Source organism: Apis mellifera, linkage group LG7, assembly GCF_003254395.2.
Source record: "Apis mellifera strain DH4 linkage group LG7, Amel_HAv3.1, whole genome shotgun sequence".
Taxonomy (NCBI): Eukaryota; Metazoa; Arthropoda; class Insecta; order Hymenoptera; family Apidae; genus Apis; species Apis mellifera.
Window position 1 is genome coordinate 8760468 of NC_037644.1, and position 15406 is coordinate 8775873.

The following is a 15406-nucleotide window of genomic DNA, read 5'->3' on the forward strand; positions in this document are numbered from 1 at the left end:
TAAATCATGCACATTGTTAATATATCGTTTTATTATTCATTCAAATGTATTTAAATATTCAATATTTTAACGATTTGTTATAAAAAATATTTGTCATATAATTTTAAATTATAAATTTTAAATTATTGAGTTTATAATTATATTTTATAATTATGTTTTTAAAATCAGAATCCAGTGAGTTCAAAATCGAAACATCAAACATTTGTGTGCAATTTAGTAATCTTTCTCGATCTTATTTATTATTTCATCCTTTATTATATCCCTTTTTTAAATAAGTTTTTCATTTTATCGTTAAAAAGATAAATGAAAGGGAAAGATTGATAAAGTAATATATTTTTTTATCAAATTCTTTTTATAAATAGTTATCACAACTAAGTATTAAAATGATAAATGTATTAAGAAGGAAAAGTATTGATAGTGGTAATGTATTTTTTATCTAAAGTGCTCCTTTAAAAAAAACAAAATTACTTATAATTACTTATAATAAAATTATACTATTATTAGAATTTCATCTGTATCATTCTTAATACAAGTATGTAACTATTTATCTCTTCTCAATGTGAATACATTACGATAACAAAGTGATCAGATCAAAAAAATTAATCTGACTAACAAATTGCAATAAATGACAGAAATTTTTTTATTCTTGTCATTATTTCGGAAGAATAATTCCAAGAATTATTTTATATTTTATTTTCTTCTCAGGTGGAATTAGACAGATAATCCTAAAACTCGTAAAGTTAATTTTTAATTGATCTATTTTACATTTTAAATTTTGATCGATTTGATGTAACAAGCAATACACATTAAATTATTAATATAATATCATATTGAAATGTAACAAAACAATCTATTTTATTTGAAAATATTTTCGAAAATTATGCGGTTATATGTATAATAATTATCCAAAATGTTGTTTTCTAAGAATCATCGAAATCGATTCGTTCGATTTGTTTGTAAATAATTATATCTAATCTTGCTAAACCGTTAGAGAAGTATAGATTAAGGTATAAAAGGTATGGTAAAATGGTGCCGTAGTCGTATCGCTGCAATTAGTTATATCGTAGACGAGGTGTAGGATAGATCTAGTATTTAAATTTCGTGTGACATATCGTGTGAAATAAATGTAAAATAAGTGCGAAAGAATCATATATTTCGAAATGTTTTTCACTTGATTTGGTGCATGTAGAGTCATCAAGGTGAAGGGAATAAAAGTAAAAAAAAATCTGATTTTTTTATTATATTCTCATGTAGAAATTCACGTATTGTATGTGTATTGTGACGTGTATGTATTGTATTATACGCATTAAAAGGTTTGATTTTCAAGATTTTGACTTATATTAGATTTGAAGTTTTTTTTTTTAAGCCAATGGAGAGACTTTTGTAAATTTTATCCGTTAATTAAAAGGTAAATTTAAACTTGTTATTTTTTTTGCTACAATACAGTAATAAAAATCGGCAAAAAGTATATCTTAACAGAATTTTATTGAATAGATATCAAAATAGATATATTATTAAAATTTAATTATAATTTATATATAAATTATAATATAATTTCATTGTAATTTCGATTGTTCACTCGAGTAATTGTTGCATATTAAGTTATTATATTATGAAACGATCAGTTTTTTACTAATTTAAAAAAAATAATTCAAAAGTTGAATAATACATGTTGCACGTGTCAATTTAAAGTTTAAAAATAGATGAATACTCATATATTTTTTATTTTATCGATCTATATAGATTTTAAAATTCAATATAACGATATAAAAAATTGCTATTAGCAAAAAATTGCTATTAATAACGACTTATTATTAGAAAAGATTTTCATTAAAGAGTTAAACAATTTTCGATTGGAAAATATAATTATAAAAGATGAACAAAGGAATTATTAATAATCAATTAAAATTAATCAAATCAAATTGTAACAATTTTAACTTTTGTTTTTCGCATCCTGGATAAAATTAAATTTGAATTTGATCAAACTTTGATTAATATTATTTTCATTAAAGATATAGCCAGCAACAAAAAATATTCCAAATTAATATTCTATAATATTCTATAATGTAAGGAAATTCAATTAAAATTTTTTCGAAAATTTGTATAAATATGATGACATTGTTGCATTATTTATTTAATGAAGCAATTTTTTTAAATCGATGAAAAATTTTTTTAAACGAATAAAGTCCTCGAAAAGTCTTTTTTTTCTTCAGTCTTCAGTCTTTTTTTTTCAATTTTGAATATATTTACAACTTGAATGATTACAATATTTTTTTAACGACAAAGTGATAAATCATTTTCAAAAAATATTTTGATTTAAAATTTTGTTTTATCTCATACTATTACAAAATTATCATATAAAAAAGTTATTATCATTAAATATATAATAGTTATAAAATGTATCAATTGTCAAGTTTAATTAAAAGAACAAAAAAATATTGAAATTTTGAGCTTTGATTTCATTTATATCATATTGAAAATTACAATTTGATATTATTTATTATTCTACATTCAATGTGTGAAGCATTCAAAGGAATTCAGATTAATTATCGAATAATATTTATTTTTTATTTTATATTAATTTTTCCTTATTTTTTCGAAACTGTAATAAACAAAATGAACGAAATGATATTTTTTTCCAATGCTTTCGTTGTTTTATCAATGAAACAAATTTAAAAAAAAAATTATGTCGATTGTTGTCAAAATTGTTGGAATAATTGTACATTAAAAAAAAAGAAAAAGTAATAGTCATTCATTGAAGTTATCAATATGAAGTAGTACATCGTGAAAGTTGTTAACAATGTTACAGTGTTATATATCACCTATATTTGTGAAATTGATAGATATATTTTTAAAATTCAAGGTTTCTTTTAAATTTTATCATCGACATATGAAAATCATTCACGTTCAATTTGTAAGTGAAATCCATCCATGATTTTTACGATCATATAAAGACCACATTTGTCTGCTCCATAATTAATTTTTTTGATAAATTATTTCAATAATTTTTTTGTAAGAAATCGTTTCCTCTCTAAAATATATATGTAATTTTGCAATTTCTTGATAAATCGAAAATTCGAATCTTGAAAAGAAATCTTGAAAAAAAATCTTGAAAATTTCTTCATCATTTTATCGCTGTGATTCATTTCAAACGATAATCGATTTGCACAAATCTAGAATATGTGTAAATAAGTATTTTTTTTCAGAAATCTCTTTATCGTTTTGATATCGAGATAGTATTGAAAATGAATTATTCAAATAATTAAATTAATTAAATTCGGAATATTTATTATTAAGAATCAAGCCTGAAATTGTTTATTAAATACAAGAGTATCATTGCTGCATAAAACGAATTATGCAAAAATATAAATTCAATTCTGAAGAAAAAAAAAGCTTCGAAGTAACAATATATATTTATTACACGCGTATTCTTTTATGCGAAAAAAGAAAAAAAAAATAATAATGTTAAAAAAGTTTACGATATAATAAAATATTTTATATACAGACACGACTAATATATTGAATGCTGCCTATTCAGATGTTAAATGCTAATATAATAAGTGATATATTGCTTTTTTTGTAATCGATGACATCATAAGCGACATCGGCATCTCTGCATCTATATTGTGTTTCCGCGTTTAATATTCTTTTTTTATTTGGCGATTTGATGTATATATCGGTCGTCTACCTATTTTTTTCTCTTTTTTTAAACTATAATTACTTTTTTTGCAATTTATTCAACTTTTTACTTACTATTTTAAAATCTTTACAAGTCGGTTATATATTCATTTTACAATGGAAATGGACAAAAAAGTACGCGATAAGAATAAAAAAAGAAAAAAAAAAGATGGAAGATAAACAGATTATAAATAACAAACGCACGTCTTTTAATCCAGTATAAATCGACATTAAAATTAATTGGTTACCTAATGTATATAAGAGGCAAGTTTCATTGTGTATATAAAACTCAATATTTAGATATTATATTTTTATGTAAATTTTATATAAATATAAGATTCGAGAATAATCTAATCTTACATTAGTAAGAGTACGCATTATTAACAGTTAAGTTCTTAAGAATTACAATAGTGATGGTTTGGCTTAAAGTGAATCCAAATTTAAAGAGAAATTAAAACGATTTAAAAATACGCAATCTTAAAAATTAAAATTATATTATAAAAATTAGAATTAATTCGAACCCTATTTCTCGTCAAAACATTTGTGAACATTTTTTTTTTTTAACGAGATAACAACGATAATAATCGCGATAATAATAATTGAGTAAGAATTTTAGTGAGAAAAAAAAAATGAGTGATTTAATAGTAATCGTACAAGAAGGCAAATTAAAAGGTGCCGAGTTAGAAAGTAGCCTAGGCTCTCGATATATAGCTTTCAGAGGAATACCTTTCGCTGCATCCCCCGTTGGAGAGCTCAGATTCAAGGTATGATAACAATAATTTTTTCTTTAACAATTTTTTTTTAATCATCATCAATAATCAAACAACTAATCTCATCTTACGATTCGAATTTTATACATATTACGTATAATAATTTCCTTCTTGAATTGAAGAGAATTATTATATGCAAAATATATTTAACCAATAAATTATTGGAAACGAATTTTATTTCAATGAAATTGTCGAGTCGAGAATATTTATTGAAATTTAAATATACACTTTCGAATTGTAATTGCGATATTATTTCAATCAAGAATATATTTTTTATTAAAAAGAAAAAAAAATATAGGATCCGCAACCACCTGAACCATGGACTGGGGTGAAAGACACGTCCGACGTTAACGAGTACATCTGCTCCCAGATCCAAGATGCTCCACCATTGATTATCGGCAACGAGGACTGCCTGTATCTGAACGTCTACACTAACTCCCTTTCCCAATCAAAGAAATCAGTCATGTTCTGGATCCATGACGGTGCATTTACGATAGGCTCCTCGAGCTTTCAACACTTCAGACCTGACTATTTGCTCGCTAAAGATGTCGTCGTCGTCACGACTAATTACAGGCTCGGAGCATTCGGTCAGTTTTCTCGATCATTCATCCGTTTATCGGATCTGCAGTGATCTAAAATCATACAGATTCGAGTGGCTCGATAACTTTGGAATAATTTCTCTCTGTTGGATTTTATTCAAGAGAATCGAGCCGCTCGAGAATCCAAATATCTGTTCAAATCGAAAGAAAGTTTCCATATCCAATCGAATTAAAAAGAAAAATGATCTTTAAGGTTAAAGAGTTTAATTTTCGTATGCATTTGAAGGATTTTTAAATCTGGGTGACAAAGTGGCGCCAGGTAATCAAGGGTTGAAGGATATAATCGCGGCGTTGGAATGGGTGAGAGAAAATATCGCCAGCTTCGGTGGAGATCCTGGCAACGTGACGATTTTTGGGGTTAGCGCAGGAGCAGCTTTAACCCACGCTTTGCTAATTTCGCCGCGAGCAAAGGGTAATTCTATTTGATGAAATCTTTGTTCGTCAAGCTTATATTGGCTCAATTGGTCGTTCCAATATTTCAGGATTATTCCACAAGGCGATCATGCAAAGTGGATCGATGAAAAGCTTTTGGGCGGTTAATCAAAGCCTTCCCGAGCGTGGCTTCAATTTGGCCAAGTATCTTGGAAATTTGTCAAACGATCCTGTCGAGGTGGTCGAATTCCTGCGGACAGTACCAGCTGAAGATATAGCACGCGCTCAGACTGCTCTCCTGTCCAAAGAGGCAAATATATTCTTCCTTTCATATTTACCTCTTAATTGTTTTCTTTAATCATTACAACAATCACGAAGGAAATTCTTGAAATTTTCGAAACTTAATATCTTCTTTCTTTCTATTTCCTTGTTATTTTATCAAAAATAATTTATCGATTTCATCCTTAAAATATATCTTACTTTTTTTTTTTTCTTTAGGAGAAATTAAGTTTCAATCTTGCTTTTGGGATGAACAGCGACGAAATAGCGGAGAATCCTGTTTTACCAGAGCCCATCGAACAATTAATCGAAAAAGAGGTAGACATTCCTGTGATGGCCAGTCATACGTCCAACGAGTTCATCATGTTTTTGCAAAGTAATTTTTTATTTAAACAGAAGAGTTAAATCGACTGTAGGTAATAAAATCATATGTATATATAATGTATATTTTTTTCTTTTTCAGATAAAAGTGAACAACTCGTACGTATATTCAATTTATATCTATTGACGCACGTGAGAAACTTAGGATCGTTGAAAATGTTGGACGATGAGAAGGTTAAAAATTTATACGTATCGGTGAAGAAGCGTTATTTCAACGGGAAATCGATCACCGCCAATGATTTCGACAAATTGACGGAATTTTTGGGCCACGTTTACTTCGCCATTCCCGCGATCGTGTGGCTGCAGGATCGAGTAAGAAGGGTAACCTCGCCTAGTTACTTTTGCAAATTTTCGTACGTTGGCAATGAGAAGACACCCACCGATTTGCTAGTGAAACGCCAAGCTTCTGGTAACTATATTTTTCTTCCAAATTATTCACATTTAACCTTATATATCTTCGTCACTATTCCACGATAATCGTGTTTCAAGTGGCAAATTAATCTCTTCTTTTAAAAATATTAATTTAACTCGAGAAAGTATAATAATATTAAACAATTATATTAAAAGTAATATTAAATATCTTGAGAAAGAGATTCATCCATGTCACATCAAATGATTTATCTCAGGAACATCTCACGTGGACGATATCGCGTACTTGTTATATCTGCCGAAGTGTAAAGTTGAGAATCCGGATCCACCCGCGGTTGGAACGAAAGACAGGATCACGTTGGAACGAATGACCAGGATGTGGACGAATTTCGCTAAAACGGGGTAAACGATTGTGAATTTTGAAATTTCGTTACGTATTTCTTCTTACGTTATATATATATTTTTTTTTCAATTCCAGAGATCCCGTCTCCATTAAAGACGAGTTTGTCAATATAGATTGGAATCCCATAACCACGGACGAATTCTCTTATTTGGACATTGGAGAGGAATTACGAATTCTTCCCGTCCCGCAACACTTATTATTCTTCGAACGAAATTTATAATTTTTAGGATTGATTCGTTGAATTTTTATCCCATTTTATTTATATATATATATATAAATTTAATGCATATATATATATATATAAATATAATATATTTTTAATTTTTAATTTTCTTCTTTCTTGCCCTCGCAGAATGGCTCGATGATGCAAAGGATAATATAAATAAATACACTTGTTACACTTCTACTTGTCTTGTAAAATATTATTTGACAGCTATTTACACGCATCGACTAAGCAGACGAGTCATCGATCTCGTTTCGTTCGCCCCGATAAACATTTGACAACAACGAAACTCGAAATCGTCAAACAACAAGAATCTACTGGAGAAGAAAATGTAAATCTCAAATTAAATCGAGTCTTATTTTCGCGAGATACAAGATTGAAAGTACAGCGTGATTATACGTTTTCTTAAATTAAATACCTATAATTTTTTTTTCTTCTTTTTACTGAATCTAAAAGTGAACTGCTTAAACATTTTTTTTTCTCGTATGTGCACGTGTTTCTTCTTTTTTTTTTTTAAAATTAACCTGTCTTAACAACGTACGGTGCGTTTCGAGATTAAAAAAAAAAAAAAAAAACAACTTACTTTATTACGTATATACTATATTTCCCTTAAGAAAAGAACTAGAAAATTACACTTTCAAGTGTAATTAATAGGTACCGCGTAGAGTTTCTTTCTTTTTCAGTCGAACGATTTTTGATCATCCTCGAATTATTTTTACCCGCCAAGAATATTTCCGACTCGTCTCTTTTCACAATCTACTTATTCCAAAAAGCGAAAGCCTTTTGTATCCTTTCGTTATTCGGTTTCTTCGCGGCGATCGAGGGATAACCGCGTTCCGACGCTTGCGGAACGTTGCCGGATGCCGACTTGGTGGATGCCGCAGCCGCGGCCGCCGCCTCTTTCTCGAACAATTTCGCAGTACGACTCACGTTTCCGGTCGGGACGAATTTGCTGCGAATTCTTCCGATTAATAGCCTCGGGTCCTCAATCTCGCCGGCCACTGAAAAAAAGAAACCGATCTCAATCCTTTCGTGATCCAACGTGATCGAAAAAAGAAAAAAAGAAAAAAGAAGAAAAAATGGAAAAACACATTGAAAAAACACACCTTCATGCTGCCGATTAATCTCACGCGAAGCTTTATTCACACCGCTCAGCGCAGCTACCTCGATACTCCCTTTGTTGTGCCTCTTTGGATCCGAAACTTTAACGTCCGCCGATATTTCCCCGATATCGACGAGCAACGTTCCTCGATCCTCGAACCGTTCCAACTTTTCCAACAATCCTTTATTATTACTATTATTATTATTATTATTACTCTCGTTGTCCGCCTCCTCCTCCTTGATCGCCGATATACCCAACTCGTTCACCTGTTGGGAAGACGCGGACAAGTTCGATGCGCAGTCGCCTATTCCAGAATCGCGGGAGTCGCCCCTGAAAACGCGGCGGATCTTCTGCGAGCTCGCACTGCCCCCTGCCTCCTGGTCCATCTTCTCTTTCAATTCCCTCTCGATCTCCCCGACGATGTCCCCTTTCTCTTCCTTCCTCCTCTCCTCCTCATCCTCGTCCTCGTCCTCGTCCTCCACGCTCCACGACTCCCGTTTGCACGAAATCCTCGTCCCCGAGAAATCGATCCCCTCCTCGGCCGAGGATACGGATTTCGGGCGGACGTCATCGATCAAACTTCTCTCGATCGACGATGCCTCTTCTCCTTTCTTCGACACGCGCTCCTCGACGATACGAATCTCTGTCTCCTCCTCCTCGATCCTCTCCATAGGACGCGCAGACTCTTCCGTGGGCCGAGGAGAGCCATCGGTCTTCTGGACCAAGCCGTTCGTCTCCTTCGAGGTATCAGTTTCCCGGATTGTTTCTCCATTCGTCGATACATCCTCCGTGGTTGGTTCTTCGCTTTTCAATGAGGAGATCACGTTCGAGAATCCATCCAGAGGAGAGTTTGCTTCGCTTTCTTCCGGAAGGATGTTCATCTCGGTTTTGTAACAGAACGAGTACACGTTCGTTTCGACACGAGAGGCGTCGAGAAAAACGGCGCCTCTGCCGTTCTTCTCTTCCGCTGTCGAGATGCACGGCGATCTCGACTCGTCTTCGCCCTCGAAATCGATCGTTGAAGGCGGTTCGATAGAGGGGTGGCCGGGGGAGGAGGTTGGCGAGGATCCTATCGTGGTCGGGCCCCGTCTGCTGTTCGCCGAAAGGATCGCCATCCTTCCGAGTGCACGAATGGCGTTTCCCGTTTTCTGTTTTAACAGACGAAAAGCGCACACGAAACGCAAATACACGAGTCAAATCCATGCTTGGCTGGGATCGGGTGGAATATTTTTCGATTTTTCGAGGTTTAAGTTATTTGAGAATTTTTATAATTGTATATTTCTTTCTCGATAATTTTGAAATAAATTTTAAAGGAACGAGTAATAAACAATGTTACATCAAATTTTTCTAATAAATCAGAAACTATGATTGAGGTAAGAAAAAAATCATGCTGTTTGTTTTCCATTGAAAAATAATCGAAAGGTTTGAGGAGAAAAGTTAAAATGTGTTTAGACAAAAACTCAAAACACAGCAATGCAATAAAATATATTGTAAGTATAAGCAAGATGGCGTGAGAATGTACAGAGATCGCTCTTGATCTTGTCTCCTCTCAATGACGAAGAAGCAATTCTTACCTGCCATTTTCTTCGTACGATGAATTTTTTCAGCTTCTCAGTCGGCAAGGCTATCCTACTCATTGCTTCCGCGTGTTGCGCCATCCAACGATGCTCTAAACACTGTCTAGCCGACATTCGCGATCTATAAATCATCCATTCGTATGTTAAATAATGGTAACACTTAAAAGAAATATTCTTAACTATATAATTTCTGGTTGTATTTCAATAAATAGTTGACTACTATTCAATTTATCTAAATTATGAAATAATTAAAATTAAACGATATTCAAATGTAGATATTTAATCAGTTTTTCATTTTTCTAAAAATGTTGCACGAGTGTGTCAATATCCTGTACGTTCAAATTCAATATTTCTTTCAAATTTTAAGTATCGTCACAAACTATTTACTTATCGAAGAATATTATTTTATCACGTACTCCTTTCGTTTGACGAGCAAACCGGTGATGAAGTCCTTAGCGTCGTTCGAGATCGCATCGAAGGCCTCATCCTCCAGGTCGTAGTCGGCTCGAGTTATGTTGGCAAAGGTTTCGGCGTCGTTGTCGCCCATGAACGGGGACAAACCGGTTAATCTGATCATCGTTTCACGATTATTAATTCAATTATTCCTTCCTAAAAGTATACGAGACTTTAATCCACTCACAGGACGTAACAGATGACACCGACGCTCCACATGTCCGACTCGGTCCCTATCGGCTCGTAATTTATAATTTCAGGAGGGATGAACTCCGGGGTGCCGAAGAGAACTCTGATCGGCGTGTCAGGTTTGAGCGTCTGCGCCAGGCCAAAATCGATCAGCTTGATTTGATGGGACGTTCGCGTCCTGCACATTATGTTTTCTGGCTGGAAAGAGGATTTATTTCAAATTTTAATAATCAATGAGATAAAAAAAGAAAGAAAGAAGAGTCTACTCTGTGATTAAATTTCATTGACTTTATAATAATACAGATTGAGAATCATCGTGAATTATGTTGTTTCGATGAGATTCGAAGAGATATTTTCAAAACGAGAGATATTGGATTCTTGCAAAATGGAATGCAACTGTGATTAATTGTTTTTCTATTTCTTAAAATTTGAGTGAACAATTGATCCAATTATATTTGCAAATCTTTTGATCGAATAGAAAATTTTAAGCTTTAATTTCATATAGTTTGTTAAAGAAATAACGAACGGAAAGAATATTTATATTTATAAAAAAATTCATCGCAGCATCTTCCGTTCCCTCACCTTCAGATCCAAGTGTACCACTTTGTTCTGATGCATGTACTCCACCCCCTCGCAGATTTGTCTCATGAACAGTATACTGTCCCTTTCGGTCAGGGTGAAGTCATCGGCGACCACCCTCTCGAAAAGTTCTCCACCGGAAATACTGGCGAGTACACAAATATTTCGATAAATTTCCCCAAATAATAATCCTCAAATTTTATTCAATTTCAATGCTTACTATTCGGTGACCATCACGATCTCTCGAGGGCTCTCGAAAGCGGCGGCCAATAGGAGAAGTTTCGGATGGCGTAGCATGTTCATGATCCTGATCTCTTCTCGAACTTGTTCACGATCCTTCGTTTTAATCGTTCTCACGAATTTCGCCGCGAAATTCGTATTCGAAGATTTCTCGATTACCCTCCTCACGGTTCCGTATCTTCCTTTCCCCAGTTCCTCCAACACCTCGTATCGATCGTTGAACAAATGTCCATCCTCCATTTCGACTGTTCGAGCTTCGAACGGTGGCTCGAATTCTTCGACACACGAAACATTTCTTTATTTTTTTTTTTCATTCTCGTAAATAGATAATTCAGAGAGAATACGTAGGAATAAGAATTTTATTAATTTGGAAAAATAAGAAGAATATTTTTTCTTCGAATTATGAGATGAAAATATTCAAAGATTTATCATGAGAATTAACGAGAAATTATTGAGAAATAATTTACGAATAAAGTAGTTTATATCTTGGAATATTGATCGAACAATTACCTTCTTCATCCTCCTCGAGACACATTTCACCTTCTTTCGGAATTCGAACAAATTGAGATTCGTCACCGGGTTCGCTAACCCCGTGGATATTTTCGGCTCTCACGCGGAAACGATATCTCTCACCAGGTATCACGGTGCCCGATCCGACGGAAGGAACCGTGATGCTGAGGGAGAGGCAGGATTCAGCGATCGTTGCCCAGCTATTTTCACCGGCACGATTCATCTCCACGGTGTAACCGGTAACCGTGCAACCGCCATCGTAAGGTGATGACCGCCAATTGATGGTCGCTGTACCCGTGGAACAACATATGTTTGGAATACCTGCCGGTGGGTCAGGTGGACCTGTGAAAAAAAAAAGAAAGGAAAAAGAAAAAAAGAAAGGTCGTTTGTTGTATATGAAATCAAAATTTTGAATTGGATATCGTTATGTCGAATATATTTGACAAATTTTGAAAAAAATATTAATTATATCTTGCGTTAACAAAAATAGAAATAGATAAGAAAATTGTTAATAAAATTTATTTTGTTTATATTAAGCAACGTCGTATATGTATATATATATAAATTTTCTGAAAATAATCGATGAATTTATTACTTTATTTCTCTTCAGATTATTTATCGTGTATTTATCTCTCGAACGTTTTGATATATATATATATATTAAAAACTTTCATTTAAATTTCTAATTAACTTGTATAATTGTACTTGTATATTAAGCAACATTGATTAGATTTTTTTTTAAACGTTACTTAAATGTATATTCATAATGTAAATAGGTTTTAATGAGATCTATTAGTAAGACGATTTGTTAGAAACACGTGGAACGCGTTTTTTTTCCCTATCGTTTATTTTTCAAGCGACTAGTTTTTTTTTTTTCCCTCTAAAAGCAATCAGTGATAAACAGTAAATGAAAGACCTCTTGTTCAACGATTCCTTTTAAATTATATAAACAAGCACAGTTATTTTTCCTCGAATATAATGATGATTCATCAATTACTAATTACATCGATTAAAATCTGTAAAATTAGAAGAGGATGAATATTAAGTTACGAATTATTTTATCTTTATCTTTATGAAATTAAACGAAACTCTTTGATTATTGCACTATGTAAAAACCATTTAATTACATCAATTTTTATCAAAACGTCACATTTTTAAAATCGTTATACTATTTATATACCGTGACAATCGTTCATTAAAGATAAAAACATTTATATAATAAATTATTTCATCTTGTCAGCAGTAATTACATTACCAATAATAAATAACTTGCCGTTACCCATTCTTGCCGTCAAGAATGTCTCTTCTCCTTACAATCGCTCAAATCCAATCTAAAATAAATTAGAATATCAGACACGTAGTGTAAATCCCCCTGTCGTTTCACTGCCTCCTGTCATTCTAGACGAATATCGATTCACGTACACGGTACACGTACTTTTTCACCACTGTTTCGTCCTCCCGTGATCCCAAGCGAAGAGGAAGCGTAGACGCGAGACAGATGGTGGGGACGCAGCGAAAAACGAGGAAAGGAATTATTGCGCGATACGTCACGTGAGACTGCCGTCTACCTTGTACATAAGAAGCGGAACTGGACCGTGTGACACGCGCTTACGCACGTGGAACAATGCTTGTTTCGTTCTAAATTGCGTTTGGCGACGCCGAGTTACGTGATAATCATTCGTTATTTAGGCATTATATCGGAACAGTGAGAGAATATTATCGAGCTTTGTACCTTTTCCAATCTCACGATCGATTGATTCTTTCCTTCAAATTCAAAATTTTGACAGATCTCGAATTTATTTTATTCGAAATTAATATTGTTTAGAATTTTTTTTTATTTTTCTTTCTTTTCTGAGGATTTTCACTTTTGTTAAGAAATAAAGATTTTAATTTAAAACGTTTGGTTTTTGTTTGATTTCTTTAAACTTGGGTTTGTGGAACGACGAAGAAAAGAATCATGCCATTTTTTTTTTACGAGGAATTAAATTTTAAAACGTTCTATTTTTCTTCTTCTCACAATGGTAGATTAATTGAAAAGATTATTATCATTGTCGAATAAAAATTCTTTTGAAATTAGTCACGATATGTACATTAAAAAAAATAAAATATTTAAACTTTTAATAAATTAGCTGTTTAAAGAAATGCGACAAATTAAAAAAAAAATAGATTTGATCAAGAAATTGAAATTAATTTTTTTTTCTGTTTCTATGGCTTCTATGTTTTCACGATTTTATTTATACTCTGAAATTGGCACGATTAATCATTGCATTGTTAATTGTTTGCTTTTATTGTCCGTATGAAATTTGTTCACCAACAAGTCTATTATTATTAATAACATAAGCAATTTTACTAATTTAATGAAGAAATTTTTGTTTCATGCACTGATTCTCAACGAACAATTACTTACATTTACTTAGATTATGCGTGTATATTCAGGTTTGAAAGGGAGATGCTTTATATATCTGCTATCTCATGTTTTATCTCATCTTTTTTTACATTACTATCATGGAAGAACTGGAAGAAGATATTGTTTTCTTCCAGTTTTTTTTACACAGTCAAAATCTTTATAATTTCATCTAATTATGTTATCAAAATAAACGACAATTCTGCATTATATGAAATTTTATAAATTTTATAAAACAAATGATCTACATGGAATAATTTTTCTATATTCTGGAATATCATTTTGAAGAAATAAAATTAAACTTCAAAATTTCAGTATTTTCTTCCATTTTTTTAAAAATGGATATAATTTTATAAATTTTCAAATTTTGTAATGTTCTGTTGTAAAAAAAAATCTCAGAAGAAATTATATAAAAAATAAATATTTTATCAAAAAAAAAAATTATTACATAATACATCATATTACTATACGATAAAGTACTTATGAATTTATTATGTTCTACATGAACAAATTTTCAAATCGGATCATTTTTTTTAATTAGACTAATTTTCTGGTAAAGATAACATAATTTTTACGATTTTCTTTACACATTTTTACATATACACCGATAACTCTAATTACCGACATTTTTTTATATTTATCTATTTATACCGCACAGTTTTTATATCACACAAATACGGATATTATGTCATACACGAGAGCGCATATCGCCGCGCGCACACAAGTTAAGCGAATGATGTAAGCTCATTTCATAGCTTTGTAAACATGAATCGTTCTCTAGTGTTCGTGTTCCGTATTTAAACACATATGCATATTGCTTGAATTTATATCTTGTTTCTTATTACTCGAGACCCACTTACGTAATGCCAATATAATTTCTTTTAGAATCACTTCTGTTTGGTTTTTTTTTTTTTTTTTACATGACTAACAAACGTTGGCTAATAATTTCTTATATCTCGCTGTACGTACCTTCAACGGCAACGCTGAAACATCGTCGATCTTTTCCAAGTTTATTTTCCACGGATACCTCGTATTTCCCGGCATTATCAGCCGTCACATCGTCGGATATCAAGCAAGATACACCTCCGCCATACGTGATCGCAGTCTTTTTGTTTGGAATTAATTCTCGCCCCTTTACAACAGAAAATATATTCGATTAAATATATTCGATTCGGCCATGCACGATTGAAGAACAGTGAACTGACAGCGACTGATAATCGCTCACGTATCATTATACTTATCGTGTATTTAATCGTGAGTGACTATAGATATATGTAT

At 32.0% G+C, this 15406-nt stretch overlaps 2 protein-coding genes across 5 annotated transcripts in view; one reads left to right on the top strand and one right to left on the bottom strand.

Moving 5' to 3' along the window:
* The first annotated feature begins 1023 nt into the window (after positions 1-1023).
* Positions 1024-7649, top strand: LOC411223 (esterase FE4). 4 transcript variants are annotated; one of them, XM_026442007.1, is made up of 9 exons: positions 1024-1214; positions 3774-4442; positions 4747-5035; positions 5274-5459; positions 5530-5729; positions 5918-6074; positions 6162-6488; positions 6706-6850; positions 6927-7239. In XM_026442007.1, exons 2-9 carry the CDS (start codon positions 4308-4310, stop codon positions 7069-7071), a joined length of 1584 nt encoding a protein of 527 aa, XP_026297792.1. In that variant the 5' UTR covers positions 1024-1214; positions 3774-4307; the 3' UTR covers positions 7072-7239. The 4 variants fall into 4 exon arrangements, with proteins under 4 accessions (XP_026297792.1, XP_016768459.2, XP_026297793.1 ...); XM_016912970.2 differs by having other exon boundaries at positions 4079-4442; XM_026442008.1 differs by lacking the exon at positions 1024-1214 and adding an exon at positions 1367-1408.
* The window catches only part of LOC725936 (titin homolog), a 79916-nt gene continuing 71765 nt past the window's right edge, over positions 7256-15406 (bottom strand). Inside the window, exons 50-58 of the mRNA XM_026441700.1 lie at positions 15098-15260; positions 11725-12066; positions 11195-11489; positions 10978-11119; positions 10394-10593; positions 10170-10322; positions 9751-9874; positions 8181-9324; positions 7256-8075 (exon numbers count right to left, since the gene is read on the bottom strand). Coding sequence (XP_026297485.1) covers positions 7831-8075; positions 8181-9324; positions 9751-9874; positions 10170-10322; positions 10394-10593; positions 10978-11119; positions 11195-11489; positions 11725-12066; positions 15098-15260 — 2808 coding nt within the window. The 3' untranslated portion in view covers positions 7256-7830. The remainder of the gene's footprint in view (positions 8076-8180; positions 9325-9750; positions 9875-10169; positions 10323-10393; positions 10594-10977; positions 11120-11194; positions 11490-11724; positions 12067-15097; positions 15261-15406) is intronic.

Bases quoted from the DNA above. Each gene is read 5' to 3' on its own strand.
- LOC411223 (XM_026442007.1), top strand. From the start codon at position 4,308: ATGAGTGATTTAATAGTAATCGTACAAGAAGGCAAATTAAAAGGTGCC. The intron at 6,489-6,705 runs GTAACTATATTT...GATTTATCTCAG, and splicing joins AGTGAAACGCCAAGCTTCTG to GAACATCTCACGTGGACGAT. The intron at 6,851-6,926 runs GTAAACGATTGT...TTTCAATTCCAG, and splicing joins ACGAATTTCGCTAAAACGGG to AGATCCCGTCTCCATTAAAG.